The sequence below is a fragment of the Rhinoraja longicauda genome, chromosome 32 (assembly GCF_053455715.1).
Source record: "Rhinoraja longicauda isolate Sanriku21f chromosome 32, sRhiLon1.1, whole genome shotgun sequence".
Taxonomy (NCBI): Eukaryota; Metazoa; Chordata; class Chondrichthyes; order Rajiformes; family Arhynchobatidae; genus Rhinoraja; species Rhinoraja longicauda.
The window spans coordinates 13,369,737-13,392,367 of NC_135984.1; the positions used below are offsets into that span (position 1 = coordinate 13,369,737).

General features: G+C 44.2%; 2 protein-coding genes across 3 annotated transcripts in view; one reads left to right on the plus strand and one right to left on the minus strand.

Moving 5' to 3' along the window:
* The window catches only part of LOC144608641 (uncharacterized), a 21,875-nt gene extending 8,722 nt beyond the window's left edge, over window positions 1-13,153 (minus strand). Inside the window, exons 1-5 of the mRNA XM_078426615.1 lie at window positions 13,074-13,153; window positions 10,404-10,513; window positions 8,974-9,110; window positions 6,854-7,031; window positions 1,921-2,128 (exon numbers count right to left, since the gene is read on the minus strand). Coding sequence (XP_078282741.1) covers window positions 1,921-2,128; window positions 6,854-7,031; window positions 8,974-9,110; window positions 10,404-10,513; window positions 13,074-13,153 — 713 coding nt within the window. The remainder of the gene's footprint in view (window positions 1-1,920; window positions 2,129-6,853; window positions 7,032-8,973; window positions 9,111-10,403; window positions 10,514-13,073) is intronic.
* A 4,343-nt stretch (window positions 13,154-17,496) lies between these two features.
* LOC144608653 (T-cell surface glycoprotein CD3 delta chain-like) overlaps window positions 17,497-22,631 on the plus strand; it is a 29,325-nt gene continuing 24,190 nt past the window's right edge. For both annotated transcript variants that reach the window (XM_078426632.1, XM_078426631.1), the window contains exons 1-2: window positions 17,497-17,611; window positions 17,715-17,780. In XM_078426632.1, coding sequence (XP_078282758.1) covers window positions 17,726-17,780 — 55 coding nt within the window. In that variant the 5' untranslated portion in view covers window positions 17,497-17,611; window positions 17,715-17,725. The remainder of the gene's footprint in view (window positions 17,612-17,714; window positions 17,781-22,631) is intronic.

Below are 22,631 nucleotides of genomic sequence, written 5' to 3' on the forward strand. Positions count from 1 at the left end.
TTATTTTCGTGCAGCAAAAATTCCATTCATAGGACACCTTCAGCTTTGAAAAATGTTCGAAGATGGTTTCCAAACTGGTAAGGCACATCACATAATCCCACTCTTCCCCGAAAATATCACATGGGTCCAACCCAACACATTAGTCCTCAGTGTCACCCGTTACCCAGACCACATATCAATCAATAAAATCATATGCTTCCTACCTAACCCTTCACAATGGGCTCCAGGAATACACACTTTCCATATCCACTCCTTACATTAATCTCAAGGGCCAGATGCCTTCACCTTGGTTCCAACCCTTTCCATAAATATTACATCATTATACTACATGATAAGCTTCATTGATCAAAGCTATTCCAAAACCATTTCTTAAATTATTAAATATTTGTTAAAATGTATCCCCAATGGCCTATGCTACCTCAGCTGCATTCACTCAACCGTAAAGACCCACAATAACTATGTGTATGGCTCTGTAAACTAGAAGTATCAATGCAGCGAACATTGAGTTGCTTTAGTGATCTGGTAAAGAAATGGACCTGTGTTCATGCTGCATTCGCAGAGGCTAATCCAGTAGACTGGTTCTATAAATAGTTGTAATTCTCTTGTTAACATGAGAAAGAATAATTATCTAGTGTTCCTCTTTGTACTTGTTGTATTTTGAGTCTTGGGCATTACACGTGAGGATTGGATGGTAGCATCCATGTGGACTGTAGTAACCTTGTATATGACATAAAGCCAAAATGGATGGAAAATGGAAAGCTGTGCAGCATCTATTTATGCTTGAGATTTAGCACTATTGAGGGAGACTGAAATCTGGTCAGAGAATTTAAAGACTGGTTCTTGCTAAATGAACAAGATCATTTAAAATTTACAATGTGATGAAGTTGAATATTCTGATTTGAATAATACATGTAAAATGTTAATGCCAGTGTTTCAAAGTATAGACAGAGTCAATCAAATGATGTGCAATTCTTTAGACCCGTCACTACAAACGTTCCCTGGTAATAGAATGCAATCAGTTGCTTTGAGACCATTGGAACTTTATCACATGTTTGAATATCACTGTCTCTTGCCCAGAGTAGGGGAATCGAGGACCAGAGGACATAGGTTCAAGGTGAAGGGGGAAAAGATTTAATAGGAATCCGAGGGGTAATTTTTTCACACAAAGGGTGGTGGATGTAGGGAACAAGCTGCCAGAGGAGGTAATTGAGCCTGGGACTCTCCCATCGTTTGAGATAGTTCGACAGGTACATGGATAGGACAGGTTTGGAGGGATATGGACCAAGTGCAGGCAGGTGGGACTAGTGTAGCTAGGACATGTTAGGCTGAAGTGCTTGTTTCCACACTGTATCACTCTATGACTCTAATAGTGAGTGTCAACAAGGTATCTGACCTTGTCGTTGCACAACACCACTTTGCAATAAATTGAAACAAAGTACTGGGAAATAAAAACTCAGCAAGTCAGGCAGCTTCTGTGAAGAGAGAAACAGTTAATGTTTCAGGTTGAATTCTATCAGAAATGGTCGAGAGCAAAAATAAGTTTGGTTTCTCTTTCCCATTCCTGATGAAAGGCCTCAACCTGAACCATTAGCTCTGTTTTTCTTTTCACAATGCTGCCAAGTTTCCAGCATTTTCTCTTTTTATTTCAGATTTCCTATATCTGTTTTCCACCATTTGACAAGAACCTGAATTGATATTTCTTGATATTTGAAAATGGATATTTCCCAGTACCTTCTTTCTGGCGGGTGACATGGTGCAGGAAATAGTTACGCGAGGGAGTTAGAGAAGATTAAGTTACATTTTCTAAAGAACTATTCAGAAACTGAAAACAAAGTTCTAACATTTGTCACATTCCTCTGCAAGATGCAACACTGCCCCTCAGCAATGTGCTATTAACGTGCATCAATGCACTGATCTTACGGCAGATGACGGTTAACATGCAAGTTGTCCTGCGCCGGTATCATTGACACCATCTTCTGTTGTTTGTGTTCAGGGTAATCTTTGCGGTAACTGCTCTGCAGGTCCATCGCACCATGCTTGGATTTTGGTCGCTTCTTGATTATCTTCTGTCTCGCATAGGGCAAAGGCTGAAATTCGACTTGGTAAGTGGTATTCAAATCATGAACACCTTTAGTGACAGAGTAACATATTGTGAACAATTTCATTCAATGTATTATAACTTTAAAACACCTGCAAAACTGTAAACTATCACTATCTTCTATGTCTACTTGATCCACAGATTATTACAGTATCCTGTATCACATCCATGTCGTATTCACCTTGTGAGTGATTGGACAGTGTAGAGGAAGGTTTGTACTCCACCTGTCCCTACACTTAACTGATCTAACTAATATCATGCATGTCCTGGAATCTTCCCAACTGGAAGTTCCAAGCAGCCCTTGTTAAAACCACAAGTGAGTGTTGCAAAGGTGAAGTATACTTCTTGACCTCGCTGTGTTCTTTGTAATGGCAGAACTCTCCGGGTCCAATATAATCTGTCCAGTTGAAGCCAAAGAATCACCTGGAAATCTGTGCCATTACCTTTTAGTGTATGCCAAAAATGAATTCTTAATCTCTCCTAATTTTCATTTACTGCCTGCCTTTAAGAAACATCTAAAATATAGTTGCCTGGACACTTTAATACATGGTAATGTAATTTTGATGCAATGGGACAATTAATTTAGACATTGTCATCTTGCATCAAAATTTAGTTTAAAAAGAGGCCTTGGTCACAACAGGCTGGGTATTGGCCATTTTTGTAGTATTCATGTGTGCTGCCTGGTGTCCCTCCCATCCTCGAGAGGTTGACGCCAGACCTGAAATGAAACATTTGTTGGCAATTACATTTCCAGGTAAACGTTGGTTTCTACAAAGACACTGATTACAGCCAGCAGAACCTCAGCATTGCCTCTTTAATTCCTCTGCCATTTCTAAATTGTTAAACTACTTGTCCAACATTCAGCACTGAATCTGTAGACATTTAGTTCAGTTAAGAGATACAGTGCAGAAACAGGCCCTTCGGCCCACCGAGTCTGCGCCGACCAGCGATCCCCACACATTAGTACTGCCCTACACACACTTACATTGATACCAAGACAATTAACCTACAAACCTGTACGTCTTTGTGTGTGGGAGCAAACCGAAGATCTCTGAGAAAACTCCCTCGCAGGTCATGAGGAGAATGTACAAACTCCGTACAGGCAAGCACCTGTAGTCAGGATCGAACACGGGTCTCTGGCGCTGTAAGGCAGTAGCTCTACCGCTTCACCACAATGCTGCCCTCCTTTATGTATTGGGAATGCTGAAGCCAACGTCAAAGTACCATCCACAAGCCCCAGCTCCAAGCTCCATTCAATTCCTCCCTCTAGCAGCTGAAACCAATTGCTCTGCATTTCCATGACCATTTATTTCTAGACCTGGCCGTTTCAAAGCTCGGCTGACTGATTTCACCCTTTCAGCCTCATTAACGTCGTGAAATTGAGGTAAACTGCTGCCCATCTATTAGCTTTCCCTTGATGATTTTCAAATTCTCATCTTATTTTCCAAATCTGTCCATGTCTTTACTTAGCCTACCCAGTCCCACACCTATTTAAAGATATCAGTCACTTTCATTTCTGAAACATGAACATTCACAAATGTATTCAGTAAAAACAAAACTGCTGGAGGAACTCAGCAGGTCAGGCAGTATCTGTGGAAGGAATTGGAGTCAATCTTAAGGACCTGTCCCAAAACGCCAATTGTCCATTTAGTCCATAGATTTTTGTTCAAGATATCAGCATCTGCAGTCTTTTGAGCCTCCATTTCACAAATTTACGGTCTTAATTTCGACCCAAAACATCACCTGTCCACGTGCTCCAGAGATGCCGCCTGACCCGCTAAGTGACTACAGCGTTGTGCCATTTTTGTAAACCAGTCTCTGCAGTTCGTTATGTCTTCATTCAACCTATGTAAGCTCCAAACCAGAATTCACCATGAATCCCTCTGTCTTCCTGTCTGTTTATACTGTAGTTAACTGACTAATCTGTGTTAAATTCTGTTTGATAACATGCCTGTGAAGCAACATGGAATAAAAATGAACTGCAGACACTGCTTATACATAATATATGCTTATACATTTTCTCCAGTGATGCTGCCTGTGAAGCACCATATTTTTCAAAGTTAGAGTTGCTATGTAAATTGGTATTGTTGTTTGAATGACAATGTAAGGCAGGCTTATCCTTTTCTATCCATTGTTGTACTGGAACTGAAGATGATGATGTGACAAGATATCTTCCAACACAAGGTGTAGCGACCATGGGAATATTTCATGGTGAATAACTGGTGTTCATTATCCAGCTCTTACCTCACTGAGCTTGAACCAATGGAAAAATACAAAGCCCACTTGAAGTACACTCTGAGTGGTGTACAGAAGGGCTGTTTTGCTGGACCCTGCTCTTATCTGTGGCTCAATTTGCCATACCTTCGAACTTTAAGTTATCTGGTAAGGACTTTCCACGTTCTGGCATATTGCAGAAATTCTGACGAATTTCTGCTTCTCTTGTGGGTTGCTGGATACTGTGCTGATATTGGGGACATTGATATCCTAGAGAATAGAAACAGAATGTTAAAGTTCTGGGTCCCTTGCTTTCTATATGTTGGCAATGATGGTACCTCATAGAGTTTGAACCAATATTCTATGCTACAAAAGCATTTTTTTTCCCTCAGTATATTTGTGCTCCTTGAAGTAAATGGCAACGTTTAATTTGCCTATCTATTCATTTTACATATATTTATGTCCACTAAACTTCATTGATCTCTGTAATGGAGTCCCAAGTCCCATTACTCTGTGAAATTGTACTTAATATTTATTCATTGTGTGTGGACCATTTGTCATATATCACGCCACGCTCGCCTCTGGACTGAGTTGGGAGTCAGCCAAGTTAATGGGTTTGAAGTCACAAAGACCAGGGTGGATGATGGACATTAATAAACCAGTTGGGATTTAATCAAAAAACAGTTGTTGTATCGTCACTGGGAATATTTCTTTAATTCCAAATTTATTTTAAATTCTGTCCTGATGAAATTTGAACTGGTGTCACTGGGCCAACGGTCCAGATTTCTGACTGTAAGTCCAGTAATTGAGCTACAGTCTCCACTGTTCCAATTTATCTTCCTTAGTCTGAAAGGGATGACTTTACACATTCCCACATCAGATTCTATTTGCCAGACTTTCATCCACCCACTCTGCCTTCATCCCTTCACAATGGTCTGCTCTCTGAACAATGTACATTCCCCTCATTAGCATTGTCATAAGAACATAAGCAACAGAAGCAGGTATCGCCCATCCAAGCCCCATATCTGAGCCCCCTTCTCCCCTGGTTCTCAAACTCCTATTAACCAAAAATGTATTTGTCAGCTTTGCACACACATTCCTCTGAGGTGAATGAGATAATCTTCCCTTCTTTTAAACGTCTCACTCACTCTCATTCTCTCCTGCCTTCCATCCTAAAGCAAACAATGCCTTTTATTCTTTCCTGCCACCATCACTTTTGATGCATCTCTAAACACGTTTACCTCAAATTTTTCCGAGTTTTGATGAGAGGGCATCAGTCCGAAATGTGCTTCTTTCCACAGGTGCTAGCTCGCCCGCTGAGTACTTCCATCGTTTTCGTTATATTCAGGTCTCCTTACCCTTGCAATCCAGTCCCCATGAGCCAATCCTCCACTTGGTTTCCTAATTGCACACTGTAACTCTGTGTTTTATCTCCCAGCACAGTTCAATAATACATTATCTAATCTTTCATCAATGAAAAAGAAGTTCCGTCCTTTCATTCTTCCCACCAAAATGAATATCATCATCTTTGTCCACAGTTTAGTTCGGTGATGCAGTACAGAAGCAAGCCCTTCGGCCCACCCAGTCCGCGCCGACCAACGATCCCCGTACACTAACACTGTCCTAGACACATTAGGGACAATTTACCATTATACTAAGCCAAGTAACCTACAGATCTGTAAATTTCTGGAGTGTGGGAGGAAACCAGAGCACCTGGAGAAACCCCACACGGTCACAGGGAGAACGCACAAACTCCATATAGACAAGCACCCGTAGTCAGGATCGAAGCCGTCTCAGGCATTGTAAGACAGCAACTCTACCACTGCGCCACTGCACCACCCTGAATTATACCCCATTTACCAATTTCTTGCTAATTCAAGTGACACAGCACAGAAGCAGGCCCTTTGGCCCACACACTCCGCCCTGACCAGCGATCCCCGTACTCTAACACTATCCTACACAAACTAGGGACAATTTATCATTATACTAAGCCAAGTAACCTACAAATCTGTACATTTCTGGAGTGTGGGAGGAAACCAGAGCACCCGGAGAAAACCCACATGGTCACAGGGAGAACGTACAAACTCCATGTAGACAAGCACCCATAGTCAGGATCGAACCCGAGTCTCTGACGTTGTAAGGGAACAACTCTACCACTGCGCCACCGTGCCACCCTGAATTATACTCCATTTGCCAATTTCTTGCTAATTCAATTAACAACTGTTGGAACCTCTTCATATTCACTTTGTATCCTTCTCTCAGGTCACTTTTCTAAGTGGGAAACTTAGATAAGCTAACTTTTGCTCTGTAATTCAAGTCATTAATGTAAATGAAAGTAAAGCGGGCCCCGGGGTAGTGTTTCTTGTGAATGCCCCGCCATTAAAAGCATCCCGCCTTTCAGTTTTGAACTTATTACCCCATCTCCTGCATCTGATACTATCCTCTACATTCATATCATATGATTCCAAAGCATGAGGTATGTAAAAACACCATTAACAAAGGAGCAACCAACTTAAAGCTCAGAGTATTAGGCAGCTTCACCTGATGCGGTCAAACGTTCTCCAGATCTCGCTGCAGGCATCCAACACTTGCAGTTGGTTTTGCTTCTGGAACTCGATCGACTAGACGGTACGCTATCTTTGAGACATTTCTGGCCTGTCGTTGGACGTTCTTTTAGAGTCAATGCCTGGGCCTGGATAGATTTAGAGTGAAGTTGTTCCTGCATAGGTTTATAAATGTGAAATAACCCATCAACAAGGCACAAGAAGAGAAATGGACATTTTTGCTCATCATTAATGCAGAGTCTTCAAATGAGTGCCATTTCTAAACCAGCATTCAATAATTATTGGCAGACGTACGTAAATCCTCGACAGAAAATACTGGAAATGCTCAGCAGGTCAGGCATCTTTGATATAATCTTTCAGGCCAAAGGATCTACAACCTCTGGCAAAGGGGTTTAAACCTCAAGTGTTAACTAATGTTTCTCCTTCCTCAGATGCTGCCTGATCGGGTGAGCCTTTACGACATTTTCTGCTTGATTTTGTATTTTCAGCATCAACAGTTTTTTAAAATTTTCACTCAGATTTATTTCAAATGGCCAGAAGGGAAATCCTGTTGAAGGAGATAAAAGGTGAGGACAAGGAGGACTTTGTCCTTGTTACGAACACTGCATACAGCATATAATCCTCCAACATTTTCGCCACCTCCAACGGGATCCCACTACTGGCCATATCTTCCCATCTCCAGCTCTTTATGCTCTCCGCAGAGACCGTTCCCTCTGCAACTCCCTGGTCAACGTCCCTTCCCACCCAAACCACCCCCTCCCCAGATACTTTCCCCTGCAACCACAGGAGATGCAACACCTGTCCCTTTACCTTCCCCCTCGACTCCATCTAAGGACCCCAACAGTCTTTCCAGGTGAGGCAGAGGTTCACTTGCACCTCGTCCAACCTCATCTACTGTATCCACTGTTCCAGGTGTCAACTCCTTTACAGCGGTAAGGCCAAGCGCAGGCTCGCCGATTGTTTCGCTGAACATCTCCGCTCAGTCCGCCTTAACCTACCTGGTCTCCCGGTTGCTCAGCACTTTAACTCCCCCTCCCATTCCCAATCTGACCTTTCTGTCCTGGGCCTCCGCCATTGTCAGAGTGAGGCCCAGTGCAAATTGGAGGAACAGCACCTCATATTTTGCTTGTGTAAAGCAGCATGAACGTTGACTTCTCTAACTTTAAATAGCCCTTGCTTTCCCTCTCTCTCCATCCCCTCCCCCTTCCCAGTTCTCCCATCAGTCTTACGGTCTCTGACTACATTCTGTCTCTGTCCCGCCCACTCCCATGACATCAGTCTGAAGAAGGGTCTCGACCCGAAACGTCACCCATTCCTTCTCTCCGGAGATGCTGACTGTCCCGCTGAGTCTCTCCAGCATTTTGTGTCTACCTTCAATAAGAAAAGTTTCATCAGCTACATGATTTAAATCTAGTCTTTAATCTGCAACCCCTCTCCACCTCATTTTTATGATCTCATCCTACTGACGTGACTATATTTAATTCTTTCTGACTTCCCCTCACAAATCCCTGATCTATTCTACTTCTGGTATCATTGCTATACGGTCTCAATGTTGTGTACTGGCTCCTGTCAAATTAAATTTGCTATTTTTGCAAGTTCCTGGATACTAAATCCCAAATTTGTGTCATTTGAAGTAGGTGGCATTGTAGACAGGGAATATGGTTCTCAACAATTACAGAATGATCTTGACAAGCTGGGCAGAGGAATGGCTAATTCAACTTAATTCAGTTAAATGTGAGTTGTTGCATTTTTTGGAAGTCAAACCCTGGCAGGTCCTTCACAATGAACAGTAGTGTCCTGGGCAGTATTGTAGAGCAGAGGAATCAAGGAGTACATTTTCATAGTTCCCTGAAAGATAGATAGGGAGAGAGGATTGTGAAGGTGGCTTTTGGCACGTTGGCCTTCATCAGTCAGGGAATTGAGTATAGAAATTGGTTTGTTATGCGACAGTGTGGAAGGCACTGGTGATACTGCACCAGTTTTGCCGGGCCGGTAGAATTTGGCCATTCCACTCTCCTGCGGCACTGGACCTTTCCCCGGGATCGAAGAAACATAACCACAATGAATGTCAGCACATGGCAGTCACACTCTACTCACTCTGCTGCCAGCTTTTGCCTGTTCTCTCTGGACCCTCGGGCCAAATTCAGAGCGTTGCGTGGTTTCACTTTGCATGGCTGGGGGGTTGGGGTGCGGCGGTGTGCGTAACGGCCTCTTGCTGCTGCGCGGCAGGACATCTGAGATGGAGTTCAAAGTGAGTTATTGAGTCTCTGCTCCTTGTGAATTCATGAGAGAAAAGATGCAAGCTCGGTTTAAAACGAAAGATGAGGCAAATTTCTACAATGGAAAATAAAAAAACTTCAGATGTTGGAAATTCAAAATAAAACCAGAAAGTACTGGAAACAATCAGCAGGTTGGGTAGCATTTGTGAAAGAGAGAAACACAGAATCTGCCTGACCTCCTGATTTTTTCCTGCACTTCCTGGTTTCATTATGCATCAGTGTAGTATCTTTTCAACATGGGGGTGTTTATGAAATACTTTTGTGCTGTGATCATTGTTGTAAACAAGATTTCTTAATTGCACATCAGAAATGTCAAATTGTTGTTGGCTGAGGATTAAATACTTTGATCTTTTAGTAAAGATATTGTTGAGAGGACACTAAGAAATTTTACGGATCAATTGTGGCAGTTTTGGCTCAATTTCAAATTTGTCCTATAAACAACTCCCTCCTTCAAAGCATTTATATATTTTCAACTCTGGGTCTTCTGCACATCTCAGATGTTGATTGCTATATCCTTGTTAACTGCCTAATATTTTGAATATCTCCCAAAAACCATTCCACTTCTCTTGTTTTCATTTTTAACCTGTCTCCTGGGCCAATCTTTTGGTTGCCTGTTCCTTTACATGCCTTAGTGATGAATTGTGTTTGATTGCACTCCTTTGATTGGCATGGTTTACTACATGAAATTCACATTGTTTTTGCAAAATGCTGTGCAAAGATCTACAAAAAATATCACATTTGTCTACAAAGAAAATAAATCCCAAATCAGAATTTTCGTCAAAATCTCTACAATTTTTTTAGGGGGATTTTTCTCACAGTCGTATCCAGGAAAATTATCCTTAATTGTTGAATACTCCCAGTATATCTTAAGAGTTGTAGTCCTGAGCCTGGTTGTATAAAAGGGCAAAAGTGGTGAACTACCTGCCTTGTGTATATTAGACCTGACATAAAGCATGGCAGATGGGAAAGGGTGTCTTCCTTTATTAGATGTATCCCAAGGAACAAGGATTTAGGGAGCATGGAAATCATTGGGGGAATCTGAGCCTAACAATCTACCCAATTTTAAGACATGATGCACTGCCCCTTTGACTGAAATTTATTTGAGTCTTATCTCCAGCTTATGGGTCAGTCCAGATTGCTCCTTAAAACCAGAAGCAGACCTAAGCAGAGAAGAGAGAAAGCAGATATCACCTAATCACGATAATGTGGAGATAGGCAAATATATCACAGTGTAATACAGGTTCTTACTCAGAGGTCGCCTGAAAGACGACTGGTAGTTGGTTTGGAGCCCGTCTGTGCTTACTGAGAGCCGCTGAATTGATTGCTTCTTCTTGCAATTCTGATGATATTTGTGTTGACTAGAGGAGATGAGAAGGAAGAATTCATCAGGGAGCTGTAACCAGGTGAAACTAGTTACCGACCAACAACAGACATTTTATATATTGTCAACCCTTATCAGTTATAGAGACATTTGCCTACTTTTACATACTCCATGTCCTTTACCACAAAGGCCACACTCCATCTTCTCTCCTATTTGTGTGCTGTGATGTTTCATATGACGTCACCCTCATCCCTCGGTATGTTATAGTCTCCTTCTGTCAATGCAACAATCTGTGTTGCTACTCTTACTCTCAAAGTGCAAAACCTCACATATTTTTACATTATATACTCTCTGCCAAATTTTTGCTTAGCCGATTCAAGTTCCTTTTCAGATTCTTTGCTTCTTTAGCGGGAGTGTGGAAGTATTGGGCTTCTGTACCACCTTCATCTTAGCAGCAAATTTGCACAAAGTATACTGAGTACTTTATTACGTCACTAATATAAACTGTGAATCATTAAGTCCCTACTACGATCCCAGCAGTTACAGCCACCAACCTGAAAAAGACAATTTTATTCTGATCTTAGTTAGCCAATTCTCTCTATCCACGTTACTGTATAGTTTAATGTTGTTTATATACAATGTCACTAAAAATTAGGATAATAGTATACTTGTGTCCGTAAAACCCTCTCTTCTGCAGTTAATTGCATCCTAGCATTTAGATATTCTGATCATTCTTTAAGTCCTAAGAAGATGATGTCATGCGTTCCTACATTAAGTGCCGTCTCTCGCAGTTATGTTCACTCACATCTTGTCAATATTAATCAACATGGAACAATTGGAATGAGATGTGCTTATCACTACCCATTGAGAGTGCCTAAAAAAGTGGAATGTTTAACAGAAACTTGCATGCTTGCCAAACCTGACAGTCTGGAAACAGAAGAACACAAATTTCAATTTCCAGCATTGCAAAGGATAACCTGTAACCTGCACGTCCTGTTTGTCATGTCTTCAGTGAGGCACAACATTCTCACGAAATCAGCAAGAAGCATCACCATTTGAAGCCCAATACTTCCACACTCCCGGTGAAGGAGGATGGGATTAAGATTAGAAACATAGAAACATAGAAAATAGGTGCAGGAGGAGGCCATTTGGCCCTTCGAGCCAGCACCGCATTCATTGTGATCATGGCTGATCATCTACAATCAGTAACCCTTGCCTGCCTTCTCCCCATATCCCTTGATTCCACTAGCCCCTAGAGCTTTATCTAACTCTCTTAAATTCATCCAGTGAATTGGCCTCCATTACCTTTTGTGGCAGAGAATTTCACAAATTCACAACTCTCTGGGTGAAAACGTTTTTTTCTCGCCTCAGTTTTAAATGGCCTCCCCTTTATTCTTAGACTGTGGCCCCTGGTTCTGGAGTCCCCCAACATTGAGAACATTTTTCCTGAATCTAAGCTTGTCCAGTCCTTTTATAATTTTATACGTCTCTATAAGATGCAAGCACTATGATAGTCCAGGGATTTCTTACAAACTTGAGGCAATGCTCATAATAGAGATCTTGTAAGTAGAGCCAGTCATGCCCCACAGAATACCTCAAAGTGCTCAATGGCCAATAAAGAACTTCAGAATTACAATCACTAATGTTTTTAAATGTCTCTCGTCCAATCTTGAGGAAATTGACTGGTTACCTCCCGACACCCTCATTCAAAAGATCATTATTCAAATGTGAGAATAGGCAGGGCATTCCAAATGGGACATCATGGTTAAGATAAAAAATCTATGGACACGTACCAGCAGGAGAAATGGATAGTGATCAAGAGTTGTAGCTCGAGCTCAATTAATCCTGTCCTAAATTTGGGACTAATTATTCTGAGATGTCACTGATATTGTGATGTCAGTTATGTGGTAATCAGTGACCTGCTACCTGAGCAGATACTGGTGTTGAATTTTGCTGGCAAGGGACGACTATTTGTTGGCATTGGACCCCAGCCACTGGTTGCTTAGATAGAAGGGTAGAATTTGGAATGGAATAGAAGGTAGAGTTGGGGTTCAGGTGGAAGGACGTAGTGAAGTTACTGCAGTGATAAGTAGAATGAATCGGGTTAGGATAGAACTGCGGTTATGGTAGGCAGGTAAGGTTAATGTGGAAGGAGTAGAGTTTGGTACAAAAATGGTACAAAATAGAATGGCGTTGAGATTAAAGGCGTGGCATTGTATTTGAAGGGGTGGAAAATAAAGTACAATGCTGAGCTGCTAGGCTCAGGTGGGGGTAGAAAAGATGAGCTTGGGTAACAATGATTTTTTTGGGGGGTGAGGGACTGAAGAATGGAAGGATTAGGGTTTACTGTTTATGGATACACCTAAACAATAAGTGGAATGTGGCAAAACTAAATGTAATAATATTTCTTGCAAATTCATTCATGATCAACACACAGTACTGATTGACCATAGTACATTACAATATTACAACAGAGTTTACAGTTCAGAAGTGCTCTCTCAGCTGTGATAAGCTTTCGACTGAACTGAAAACATTACAAAATGCGCTGTGTTAAACACTAACCTATTTAACCTTGCCTATATTGGAGACACTCTTACCCACAATCACACAGCTCACACAGGCACGAAAACTCCGAGAACTCCATGTCTTCCAGCTTTCTCAAATAATGCAGGGCCATTTCAATAAACGTTTCTTTTTGAAATAAGTTCCTCGAGAAATGTTGCTCAGAATCTGAGCAAATCCTTTCAAAGTGTCCCACAGTGTAGCCAGGAAGCACTCCCTCCTAGCTGTGGTCAGTCAGTGTTCCTTAATCATGGTTAATTATACGCCAATCTCTTCAGTGTACGCCTGTTGCTATGGCACTTTCTCACAACCCATACTTTAACTTCTCAATGGGGGGTTGTTTAAGTTTGAAAAGCATAACGATACCTGAGCCTCAATTTAATTGTGGTTGAACAAATGAGTAAGCGAGTTTACTGCAGGCTCACCAGAGAGAGAGAAAAGGAGGGAGGGTACTATCAGGTGCCAGTGTTGGTTGATTATTCAGGGCTCCTTTGTTCCAGATTAGCTGGGCTGGCCAAACCCAGAGCCTTTATGTAACAGCCCCTTGCACTGTAATTCTGTTTGGTGAATATCACACGTGTCTCTGAGTGCAACGTACAACTGGGGTCATTTGATCACATAATCGAGGCTGGCACCTCCACAAGGATACCGAAGGATCACAGTGTTGTGACCCTCTTTTGGAACAGACTCGGGCCTGTTCTACCTTCCCCATTGAACCTCACTATTTTGAACGAACGGCAGGTCCTACTCCCCAGTGCTCTGGCCAATACTTACCCCTCGACAGGCCGAGTAATCCTGAGAATTAAAGCTACATCCCTCATACCCCCAGGTACCTCAGTCACACAGCACTTGGTGTGTCAGCTTGGAAAGTGAATGTTAGTCGGCAGGGAAAGCTTTGTGGGCAGGTCTGAATCTTGGCTCCATGCAGTAGGGTTTCAATATCAACCAGTACATCAACTTATCCATCTCTAAATAGAGTGGGTAAAATGGGGTAATGGCTTATGTGGAGGAAATCCACCAGACTAATCCCTGGGAGAGGATTGTCCTTTCAAGAAAGGTGAGATAATTAGGGTCTGAATACCTTGGAGTTTAGAAGAATGAAGGGGTTCCTATTAGAAAATGAGAATGTTACGTGTGTTCATGAAGGCTTTGTTATCAGACTTGAACATTTCATCTGGAGTTGAGTATCTCTTTTGTGAATGATGTTCAGCCTCCAAATGAAATGGCCTGCCCATCAGACTCATCTTTGAGTGACTAAAGTTTCAATGCTGGGGCATTGGGCTGGAAGTGTACATCAATGCTGGTTATCTTACCCACCTACAGTGGATTGGACAATCTTGCCCAGACACTAATGCTTTCGGATGAGCATTGAAAGTTGGCCCTATCTCATGTGGGTAGGAGGGTGGGAATCACTGCTGTCATTTAGACCATGAGCATACTGCCAGTTTGAGAACTTGATCTTCATACACTCTCCAACAGCCAAAGATTGTGCTAGTGCTCTGATGATGATGATGTCCAAATTACTGGCTGTAATTGTTGAGAGATGGCTCTCAAGATAGTGGGAAGTGGTCTGCATTTTCCAAGGTCTCATCATGAACCTTTATTGGCAGGAGATGTTCTGTATATTGGGAACAGTTTGAGAGAGGGTCTTTATTCTGTAGAGGTTAAGTGTGTGGCTCATCCATTCATATGGATCTGTGAGTGAGTCAGTTACGACTTGAAGCTCAGCCTCTGAACATGCACAAGTACCAGTGTTGACTGTGTATTGCAACTCAACAACTGAGTGACCTTGGTTCTCAAGTGTGGGCATGTTGGGCCGAAGGGCCTGTTTCCATGCTGTATGACTCTATGAGTGGAGGTGAGTAGGTTGAATGATTTCCTGAATGTCCTGTCGATGAGTTCCTCTCCACTAAGGGAGTTTGTTGGAGGTAAACGGCAGTATTGCAGCAAGAAATTTCAACCCAAAGTTTTGGGGCAATGATGCCAAGTTGCCTAACACCAATCTGCAGTGAAATTGGGTTTGTTGTGGAACCATTCGTTAAAATCAAGACTTGCAGGCCGACATGGAGCAGATTAAAATCGAGAGAAATGTCCGTAGCCAGCTAAATATGGGGATGCCAAACAGTCCCTCTCGACCAACCAAGTGAAATGCTTTTATAAGGTAATTACACACGATGTCAAGTAATTCGTGCAGCATCCTGCAGTTCTGGTGAACAGATCTTTGGCCACTAGGAGGAGGCAGTTGACAAGATCTCTTACCAATGACTTACCTTGAGACAGACAACACCGTTCAATCACCATTACCATCAAAGCTCAGGTGGTCATTGATATCCCTGGAATCCCCTGGCATTATCTCCTCCTCCCAGATGGGAGACATGGAGATGTGAATATGTCGTTGAAATTCATGACCGGCAAGTTTTATCACCTCAGCGGGGAAGCCCCCGAGAATGTTAGAAGGATGAGAGGAGATCTTATCGAAACGTATAAGATTATTAAGGGGTTGGACACGTTAGAGGCAGGAAACATGTTCCCAATGTTGGGGGAGTCCAGAACAAGGGGCCACAGTTTAAGAATAAGGGGTAGGCCATTTAGAACTGAGATGAGGAAAAACTTTTTCAGTCAGAGAGTTGTGAATCTGTGGAATTCTCTGCCTCAGAAGGCAGTGGGGGCCAATTCTCTGAATGCATTCAAGGAAGAGCTGGATAGAGCTCTTAAGGATAGCGGAGTCATGGGGAGAAGGCAGGAACGGGGTACTGATTGAGAATGATCAGCCATGATCACATTGAATGGCGGTGCTGGCTTGAAGGGCCGAATGGCCTCCTCCTGCACCTATTGTCTATTGTTGCACAGTCTCATGGGGTGTGTGGTGTTTTCAGCTAGTTGTTGGTCAGGGATGGTGGTGAGGTGGGTCTGAATAATTTACTGTGAGATAGCGTAATGGACACGTGTGGCACGGCCAAACTCAAGGTTGTGGAATTCTTCAAAGCTCCCCTTCCAATCAGTGCTGGCTGCTTTTCTGTCCTTGATAACCGTTCCTCCATTCGTGGCTCTCAGTTTTGGTCACCCAGCTCGCTGCAGGAAAGATGCCATGAAGCGGGAAAGAGTGTAGAAAAGATTTAGATGTTGTCAGGAGTCAGGGACCTAGTATAAAGGGGGAGATTGGGCAGGCTGGGGACTTTATTCCTTGGAAGGTAGGAGACTGAGGGGGTGATCTTTCAGAGGTGCATAAAATCATGAGGAGTATAGAACGGTTGAAGGCACACATCCTTTTCCCCGACGTTGTGGAATCAAGAACTAGACGGCATAGATTTAAAGTCTAAGGGGAAAGATTTAATAAGAGCCCGAGGGACTGCAATTCCACACCAGTGGTACTGTGTGGAAGAGCTGCCAAAGGAAGTGGTTGAGACAAGTAGAATAACAACAGTTTTGAAAGTAATTTGGACAGGTACAAGAATAGGAAAGGGTTAGAGGGATATGGCTCAAACGCTGGCAAATGGGACATCTTGCTCTGCGTGGACAAATTGGGCCGAATGGCTTGTTTCCACGCTGTATGATTGTATGGTGTCTGTAAGGCCAAGAATATTGAACACCGTGTATCTGAGATGTAGAAACAAAGAAGTGTAGATGCTTGTTCAAACCAAAGATAGACACAAAGTACTGGAGTAACTCAGTGGATCGGGCGGCATCAAGGGTCCAGGCACCCATGCTTTTTTTTTCTCCAGATATGCTGCCTGACCCGCTGCATTATTCCAGCACTTTGTGCATTGTTTTACATAGACAGTACCAGCTTTGATTCTTTTGAATTTAAAGATGCCTTAAATTCAAAAGAATCAGAACTTCAAGAATGTAGTTATTCACAAAATGCTGGAGTAACTCAGCGGGTCAGGCAGCGTCTCAGGAGAGAATAGACAATAGACAATAGGTGCAGGAGGAGGCCATTCGGCCCTTCGAGCCAGCACCGCCATTCAATGTGATCATGGCTGATCATTCTCAATCAGTACCCCGTTCCTGCCTTCTCCCCATACCCCCTGACTCCGCTATCCTTAAGAGCTCTATCTAGCTCTCTCTTGAATGCATTCAGAGAATTGGCCTCCACTGCCTTCTGAGGCAGAGAATTCCACAGATTCACAACTCTCTGACTGAAAAAGTTTTTCCACATCTCAGTTCTAAATGGCCTACCCCTTATTCTTAAACTGTGGCCCCTTGTTCTGGACTCCCCCAACACTGGGAACATGTTTCCTGCCTCTAACGTGTCCAACCCCTTAATAATCTTATACGTTTCGATAAGATCTCCTCTCATAATTCTAAATTCCAGTATATACAAGTGTATACCAAGGAATGGGTGACGTTTCGGGTCGAGACCCTTCTTCAGACTGTACTGTTCAAGAATGTAGTGTTGCTTAAGCAGATGCGACTGACGCTGTGACGTCTGTTGTAGATTCGAGACTCGCCGAGTCCTCACGGTGTGTGTGAAAGCGACATCTGCAGGTCCCCGTGTCGAGACTTCGCGGGTTCCTGTTGTTTATCTGAAGGGGAACCTTCGGCACACGGCGCCTTCTCAAAGCCAGGAGAAGTAACAGTCTTAGCATCACATTCCAATCACTGAGTCTGAGAGATTTAACATCACAGTCCTTTAAAATAAACTCATTGTCTTGATTTTTCTTTCGTCTCTCAAGGGATCGGAAAGATGCATTTTCACAGGAACCTCGTGTTCGTGATAGGCGCGACAATCTTGCTCTTCGGTAAGATCAATATCAAAAGGTTTATACTCTGGGGGGAAATTGTGCAATTAATTAAACAAAATATCAAACTGCTATGCTTTAACTTTAGTAACAGGACCGACACAAATACAGCCGAATGTTAATGGGATCCTTATTAAAATTACTATTAGTAATTATACTTTTCAGTATTCACTGTCAATACTCAACAACAAGTATTTACAAATATATATTTTGTAATAAATCTTTGCCCGGAAATTGTAAGGCTAAAATTGCGGCCAACGTGGCAGGCTGTTTATTTGTGAAATATGTTCTCTTTAACGGTAAAAAATATATATTAATAACGTTGAATGTAGACTCGGGTTTGGCAGGTGAACGCGAACCAACAGCAAATGGGATTAAATTCGTATTTTCGCGTTAATTTAGAGTTTGCTTCGAAGGATGAGGACAAACAATTTTATGCAAGGGTTGGACAGTAAAGAGTAAATATTTGGTTCCATTTTGGGGGGTTCGTGATATAGTTTTGCTACTAGTCGTAAGGCCGCTTTAAAGTCAAACTAAAATCTTTCGGTGCAAGTCCTGGACTTAACTAACTGTCCGAGTGAGATCGACATTCTGGCCTTCCATCACAGTGACTGGAGGAGACTCATTGTGATGGATGTTTCTTTTGTTTTTTTTGTTTGGTGTTAGTTTATGATTGTATGTGTTATTGCATTTTTATTGATTATTCTTATTGGTCTTATTGTTGAACTGCGGGTAATTTTTCATTTCACTGCACATTTATGCGTAAGTGACAAATAAATGACTATTGACTATTGAACGTGAGCGAATAAAGCAGTAACCAGACCTGACCAAACCTCTTGGCTATAAATTAATCACTTTTTAAAAACCCTACATGCACGCTCGGTTGATAACAATAGTTAGTCCGATTTCTTGACAGACTGTACGGTTTAAAACACAAACTGCGGTTAAGTAGTATTTTCCCAGCGCATATAGAAATGTTTTTATGTTCTGTAAATTATGATTTTTATTTTAGAAACTGCAAATATATTTCTATATTTTGCCTGGATTGCGTGTCCTCGGGTCTGGCTTTTAATTTCAGTTGCTCCCTGACAAAATACATGCCTTGAATTAAAATATTTCTTACAAAGTAGATCAATCCAGCAGCTTGTCCTTGCGGCTTTGCTGTATAAGAGTAGCAAATGTCGCAGGTGTCAATTGCAATATGTATAATATCTGCAGCCTTTAAACTATTTGCAATTGAGAGGCTAGTTTTAATTCAATACTTAGTTCCGCTGGTTCCCCGGTTCCTCGTCTCTAACCCATTACCTGCGCACACGGCCCGTGCCGCCCCATGTCGGGCGCTCCGGGACCGGCCTCGGGCACTATCTCTCCAATGCTCCGGAGAGCCGCCCGATGCACACGCGCAAAACCTTCACTCTCCGCTCCTCCCTTCCCTCCCCCGCACCCACCCCCCTTCCCTCTGCCCCTCTCCTCTCCACTCCACACCCCTCCCTTCTTCTATCCTCTCCACCTCCCTCTCCTCTCCATCCTTCCCCTTCCCTCTCCTCCCCTCCCCTCTCCTCCCCTCCCCCCTCTCATCCCCTCCCCTCCCCTCTCCTCTCCTCTCCTCTCTTCCCCTCCTCCCCCCCTCCTCCCCCCCTCCCCCCTCCTCCCCCCTCCTCCCCCTCCTCCCCTCTCCTCCCCTCCCCCCTCTCATCCCCTCCCCTCTCCTCCCCTCCCCTCTCCTCCCCTCTCCTCCCCTCCTCTCCTCTCCTCTCCTCTCCTCTCCTCTCCTCTCCTCTCCTCTCCTCTCCTCTCCTCTCCTCTCCTCTCCTCTCCTCTCCTCTCCTCTCCTCTCCTCTCCTCTCCTCTCCTCTCCTCTCCTCTCCTCTCCTCCCCTCCCCTCTCCTCTCCTCCCCTCTTTACAATGCCCCCGTTAACTTCAGACTAATTGTGCCGTCATTATAAATGCGTTGCGACAGATCGATCACCACAAACTTGACAGAGCTTTATTGATAGAATCAGACCTATCCGATTCTTCCTCAGTTCCTTCGGTATGTACCGACCCACTGTCAGGACAGACCCTCCACAACGGGTCATTGCCTTGAACCCCATAAAATCCATCCATGAATGATGTATTCAAGAGACAGTTGGATATAACTCTTAGGGCTAAGGGAATCAAGGGATATGGTGAGAAAGCAGTAACGGATGATCAGCCATGATCATATTGGATGGCGGCGCAGGCTCGAGGGACCGAATGGCCTACCTCTGCACCTATTTTCTATGTCTATGTTTCTTTTTAGATCAAACACGATCAAGGAAACCTATTTTATCACAGTTTATACACTTTGCTGAACTCTTCCATGTTGAATGTCCCTCGGAAGAATGTGGCGACTATTTGCATACCTTGGGTATCCAAGCAAAGAATTTCACTGTGACTTCTCACATGTGACAATAAAGAGTTCAATTCAATCCAATTCAATTCAACGAGAGTAGCAAGGGCGCAGAATGTCCGGCCCTAAGATGGGAATGCCGTCCAACAGAGGTATCAGCATCAATCAAGCTGAGTCTGGGAGGACGTTACAGGTGGCAATAGGAGCAAGCGAGGGAGCTGAAACAAAGTGCTGCCAATACACAACAGGCCAGGCAGCATCTGTGGGAGAGAAAGAGGTGACATGTTAGACCGATGATCTTGGGTCATTGAGGCTGAACCGTCCCAAACTACCCCCTGCAGGTGAAAATACAAAATAGAGCTTTAGCATTTATATTCGACGGTTGGGAAGAAACACAACACACAGAGAGGATCCACTAGGCATCCAGGTGATCACGGTGTCTAAGGCTTGCCCTCTCCACTGCTGCCGCGTGAGTTTATTCCGTTTCTAACCGAAGATATTCCGCAATTCACTGATATGAATGAGGAAAAATGTCAGCATTCCTCAGCCTGGCGATATTTCCCCATATTGGGGGGATTAGGTGCTGTTGCAATGGGATTTGGAAGCTCACAGACTTCTAAATGAACTGCCAGCAAGTCTGTCGTAGATAGACACACAGGCGTGACTCAGTGGGTCGGGCAGTATCTCTAGAGAAAAAAAAAGATATGTGACGTAAAATATGTGGGACCCTTCAGACGTAGACTGGTTACGCTGGTAAACTGGTTCTGGCAGTTTGTACGCTGGTTACTAGCATGGCGCCATTGAAACGATCACATTAACGCTTTTGACTATATAACATCTTTTCCCCCCACAGCGCGGTGTCTTCGAACATTGTATGTGTTCTATCAATGAAGGAAACGTTTTTGGGTTTGGGGGAAGAAAAGTCCAATTGGCCACCCAGTTAAAAATTGTAATGGAATCTGAGAGCGATGTGAGGATTTATGAGGATATTGGACCTGGAGAGAGAGAATTGTCTGTTGGGAGCGAGGCAGATGGGCATCCGGGTGCAGAGTGGACCACCGATCTGGAAGATGTCCATGTGCCGCCCTTCACGGAAGCCAGCGGCCCCCAGCACCAACTTGCAAACACTGCCACCCCACTGGATTACTTCACTCTCCTCTGGCCACACGCTGTGTTCGACACCATCGCCGTGGAAACCAATCGCTACGCTGCCCAGTGCCAAGAGAAAGCAGGCAAAAGGGATTCCTCTTGGACCCCCACCGAGTCCCAGGAAATCAAGGCTTTCCTGGCTATCAACATCATGATGGGCATCAAGCAACTTCCTCGCATCTCCTTGTACTGGAGCCAAGACACCTCCCTCCGCTGCCCCTGGATCTCTTCTGCCATGTCCAGGGACAGGTTTTGGAAACTAAGCCAGTATCTCCACCTCCGGGACAACACGGGCGCCCTGGACAGATCGGACCCCAACCACGACCCAGTGTACAAAGTCCGAGCTCTGCTGGAGGTGGTGCGCGGCCTCTTTGGCCGATGCTACCGTCCGGGCCGTGACCTGAGTGTGGACGAGGCCATGGTGGCTTACAAAGGGCGGCTGTATTTCAAGCAGTACGCCCCGGCCAAGCCGACAAAGTGGGGGGTGAAAGTGTGGATGCTGTGCGAATCTGTCACGGGCTACTGCCTGAACTTCAACGTGTACACGGGGCGGCGGAGGTTCGTGTCGCTACACGGCACCGGGCACGACGTGGTGATGGACCTCTGCCGCCCTTACTTCCACCGCCACCACCACGTGTACTTTGACCGCTTCTTCGCAAGCCCCGTCCTGCTGGAGCACCTGGAGGAGCTGGGGACCAGGGCTTGCTCCACCGCGCACCTCTACCGCAGAGGTATCCCCGCACAGGCCAAGAGGATCAAGCTGAAGAGGCAGGGGGAAGTTAGGTTCTTTCAGAAGGGATCGTTGCTGTTGACCATCTGGAAGGATAAGCGACAGGTAGTCACGCTGTCAAACAACCAGGGGACCAAGATGATTGCCAACTCGGGGGCACTCAAACCTCAGGCGGTCACTGAGTACAATAAATACATGGGCGGCGTTGATATTTCGGATCAAATGAGAAGCTATTACCCCGTGGGTCGTCCTTCCAAAAAGTGGTGGAGGTGTCTTTTGTGGTTTTCATTGAATATTACCATCGTCAACGCCTGGCTTATCTTCAAGAGGTCATCTCACGACCCACCGCTCCCCAGCCGCTATGACCACCTCAACTTCAGGACGGCCCTGGCCAAGATGCTCCGTGGGGATTACTCTGCGGGAGGGAGGAGGAAGGGCAGACTGTCCTTGTCGGCGGAAACCAGATACCAGGCGGGCTTCAGCAACGCCGGAGCGCACAACATGGTGAAGATCGAGGGGCGCAAGAAAGTGTGCCGGGAGTGCTCGCGATGTAAGCGCAAAACCGCGTCCGGGAGATCAGTGGAGACCTCCTTCAAGTGC